The sequence below is a fragment of the Pristiophorus japonicus genome, unplaced genomic scaffold (assembly GCF_044704955.1).
Source record: "Pristiophorus japonicus isolate sPriJap1 unplaced genomic scaffold, sPriJap1.hap1 HAP1_SCAFFOLD_2565, whole genome shotgun sequence".
NCBI lineage: Eukaryota > Metazoa > Chordata > Chondrichthyes > Pristiophoridae > Pristiophorus > Pristiophorus japonicus.
This window is the reverse complement of record NW_027252302.1, coordinates 23,705-27,375: the sequence shown is the minus strand read 5'-3', so window position 1 is coordinate 27,375 and position 3,671 is coordinate 23,705. Positions and strand designations below refer to the sequence as shown.

Here is a 3,671-nt window from a genome sequence, read left to right as displayed (position 1 = left end):
TCTCTCTCTCTCTCTCTCTCTCTCCCCCACCCCTCCCTCCAGTAACGTATTGATTGTCTGGTTCCGCAGCACAAAACCCAACCCGAACCAGATTGTGTGCGTTGGGTCGAAGGGGGGGATGATGAACGGAGCGACGGGATACCCGAAGCCCGCTGGCGGTCTGACCTGCGAGAGCTGTCACAGTAAGTGGTGAATCTGCAACCAGGGGGCACAGGCTCAGAATTAGGGGTCGGCCATTTAAGAGGGTTGTAAATCTGTGGAATTCTCTGCCCCAGAGAGCTGTGGAGGGAGAAGGGAGTGAAGGGTTATGGGGAGCGGGCGGGGAAGTGGAGCTGAGTCCATGATCAGATCAGCCATGATTTTATTGAATGGCGGAGTAGGCTCGAGGGGCCGAATGGCCGACTCCTGCTCCTATTATGTTTAAGCTTTCTATTTAGACTCTCCTGGGGAGGGGAGGGGGGCATTGGGGAAATGTGGTGGTTCGTTACTGCACAAAGCTACTGGTTTCTTCAAAGTACTGACCCCTGTCAAACCACCCTGTTCCTCCAGCCACGCAGTCTCTACAGTGGTACGCCTGGGGCCCTCCCAACATGCAGTGTAGGCTTTGCGCATCCTGTTGGATCTACTGGAAAAAGTACGGTGGTCTAAAGACGCCAACAGCACTCGACGGGGACAAGGCCCGCCCTCCTTCGGTAAGGTCACGATCAAATGCCTGCGTTATTTCTCTTGCCTTGTGTGTTTTGTTTTGCCATGGTGCTTGGCCGGAATCCAAGCCTTTCTCACTCTCTCTCTTTTGTTGTGTTCAGGAGCCCCGGGTGAAGGGGCCATGCGGCCGGCAGGACCCTCAGGCCTTGCTGTCGTACAACAGTTCCAAACTGCTGGCCAAGAACCGGCAGACCTTCCTGCTGCAGACCACCAAGCTGACCCGCATCGCCCGGCGGCTCTGTGAGGACATCCTGCGGCCGCGGAGGGCGGCTCGGCGACCCTACATCCCCGTCAACGTCGGCGCCATCAAAACCGAGTGTGAGTGGGGGGGGGGGGGCCGAGGGGGAGGGGGTCCGGGGGGGCGCAGTGTGAGGAGGGGGCCGGGGGGGGGCAGTGTGAGGGGGGGGCCGGGGGGCCAGGGGGCGCAGTGTCAGGGGGGGGCAGTGTGAGGGGGGGGCAGTGTGAGGGGGGGCCAGGGGGCGCAGTGTGAGGGGGGCCAGGGGGGGCAGTGTGAGGGGGGGCCCAGGGGGAGGGGGGCCAGGGGGGGCAGTGTGAGGGGGGGCCAGGGGGCGCAGTGTGAGGGGGGGCCCAGGGGGAGGGGGGCCAGGGGGGGCAGTGTGAGGGGGGGCCAGGGGGCGCAGTGTGAGGGGGGCCAGGGGGCGCAGTGTGAGGGGGCCGAGGGGGAGGGGGACTGTGTGTGTGTGTGTGTGTGTGTGTGTGTGTGGGGGGGGGCAGTGTGTGTGTGGGGGGGGGCAGTGTTTGTGTGGGGGGGTGGGCGGTGTGTGTGTGGGGGGGGGGTGCGGTCGGTGTGTGTGTGGGGGGGGGGTGCGGTCGGTGTGTGTGTGGGGGCGGTGGCGGTGTGTGTGTGGGGGGGGCGGTGTGTGTGTGGTGGGGGGGCAGTGTGTGTGTTGGGGGGGGGGGGGCTGTGTGTGTGTGGGGGGGGCGGTGTGTGTGTGTGTGGAGGGGGCAGTGTGTGTGTGGTGGGGGGGCAGTGTGTGGTGGGGGGGCAGTGTGTGTGTGGGGGGGGGGGGCTGTGTGTGTGTGGGGGGGGCGGTGTGTGTGTGTGTGGAGGGGGCAGTGTGTGTGTGTGGGGGGGGCAGTGTGTGTGTGGGGGGGGGTGCTGTGTGTGTGTGGGGGGGGGCAGTGTGTGTGGGGGGGGCAGTGTGTGTGTGTGGGTGGGGGGTGCAGTGTGTGTGTGTGGGGGGGGGGCAGTGTGTGTATGTGGGGGGGGGGGCTGTGTGTGTGTGGGGGGGGCAGTGTGTTTGTGTGAGGGGGCTGTGTGTGTGTGTGAGGGGGCAGTGTGTGTGTGTGGGGGGGGGTGCAGTGTGTGTGTGTGGGGGGGGGTGCAGTGTGTGTGTGTGGGGGGGGGCAGTGTGTGTGTGGGGGGGGCAGTGTGTGTGTGTGGGAGGGGGAAGTATGTGTGTGTGTGGTGGGGGCAGTGTGTGTGGGGGGGATGTGTGTGTGGGGGGTGGGGAGTGTGTGTCTGTGGGGGGGGCAGTGTGAGTGTGTGTGTGGGGGGGGCAGTGTGTGTGGGGGGTGCAGTGTGTGTGTGTGGGGGGGGTGCAGTGTGTGTGTGTGTGGGGGGGGTGCAGTGTGTGTGTGTGGGGGGGGGCAGTGTGTGTGTGTGTGGGGGGTGCAGTGTGTGTGTGTGGGTGGGGGCAGTGTGTGTGTGGGGGGGGCAGTGTGTGTGTGGGTGGGGCAGTGTCGGGGAGGGCTGTGTGTGGGGGGGGGGCAGTGTGTGGAGGGGGTCTGTGTGTGTGTGGAGGGGGTCTGTGTGTGTTTGAGGGGGCTGTGCGTGTGTGGGGGCTATGTGTGTGTGTGTGGGGGGGGCAGTGTGTGTGTGTGGGGGGGGCAGTGTGTGTGTGTGGGGGGGGCAGTGTGTGTTGGGGCGTGTGTGTATGGGGGGGGGGGGAGTGTGTGTGTGTGGGGGGGGCAGTGTGTGTGTGTGGGAGGGCAGTGCGCGTGTGATGGGGGGGGGCAGTGTGTGTGGTGGGGAGGGGGGGCAGTGTGTGTGTGGGGGGGGGTGCAGTGTGTGTGTGTGGGGGGGGGGCAGTGTGGAGGGTGCAGTGTGTGTGTGTGGGGGGGCAGTGCTCGTGTGAGGGGGGGGCAGTGTGTGTGGTGGAGAGGGGGGGGCAGTGTGTGTGTGTGGGGGGGGTGCAGTGTGTGTGTGTGGGGGGGGCAGTGTGTGTGTGTGGGGGGGCAGTGTGTGTGTGTGGGGGGGCAGTGTGTGTGTGTGGGGGGGGCAGTGTGTGTGTGTGGGGGGGGCAGTGTGTGTGTGTGGGGGGGCAGTGCGCGTGTGAGGGGGGGGCAGTGTGTGTGGTGGGGAGGGGGGGCAGTGTGTGTGTGTGTGGGGGGGGTGCAGTGTGTGTGTGGGGGGGGCAGTGTGTGTGTGGGGGGGGACAGTGTGTGTGTGTGTGGAGGGGGTGCAGTGTGTGTGTGGGGGGGGCAGTGTGTGTGTCTGTGGGGGGGGCAGTGTGTGTGTGTGTGGGGGGGGTGCAGTGTGTGTGTGGGGGGGGCAGTGTGTGTGTGTGTGGGGGGGGCAGTGTGTGTGTGTGGGGGGGGCAGTGTGTGTGTGTGGGGGGGACAGTGTGTGTGTGTGGGGGGGGCAGTGTGTGTGGGGGGGGCAGTGTGTGTGTGTGTGGGGGGGGGCAGTGTGTGTGGGGGGTGCAGTGTGTGTGTGGGGGGGGGGGTGCAGTGTGTGTGTGTGGGGGGGGTGCAGTGTGTGTGTGTGTGTGGGGGGGGCAGTGTGTGTGTGGGGGGGCAGTGTGTGTGTGTGGGGGGGCAGTGTGTGTGTGTGAGGGGGCGGTGTGTGTGTGTGTGTGTGTGTGTGTGGGGGGGGGCAGTGTGTGTGTGTGTGTGGGGGGGCAGTGTGTGTGTGTGTGTGGGGGGGGCAGTGTGTGTGTGTGTGTGGGGGGATGTGTGTGTGGGGGGTGGGGAGTGTGTGTCTGTGGGGGGGGCAGTGTGTG

General features: G+C 66.1%; 1 protein-coding gene across 1 annotated transcript; it reads left to right on the top strand.

Annotated features, from left to right (window-relative positions):
- Positions 1 to 75: 75 nt before the first annotated feature.
- On the top strand, positions 76 to 1,023 carry LOC139247095 (metastasis-associated protein MTA2-like; the record flags this gene model as incomplete). The annotated part of the gene is made up of 3 exons (XM_070871508.1): positions 76 to 182; positions 550 to 692; positions 807 to 1,023. Coding segments are annotated over exons 1-3 (424 nt in total), but the record flags the coding sequence as incomplete, so codon positions are not given.
- Positions 1,024 to 3,671: the final 2,648 nt, after the last annotated feature.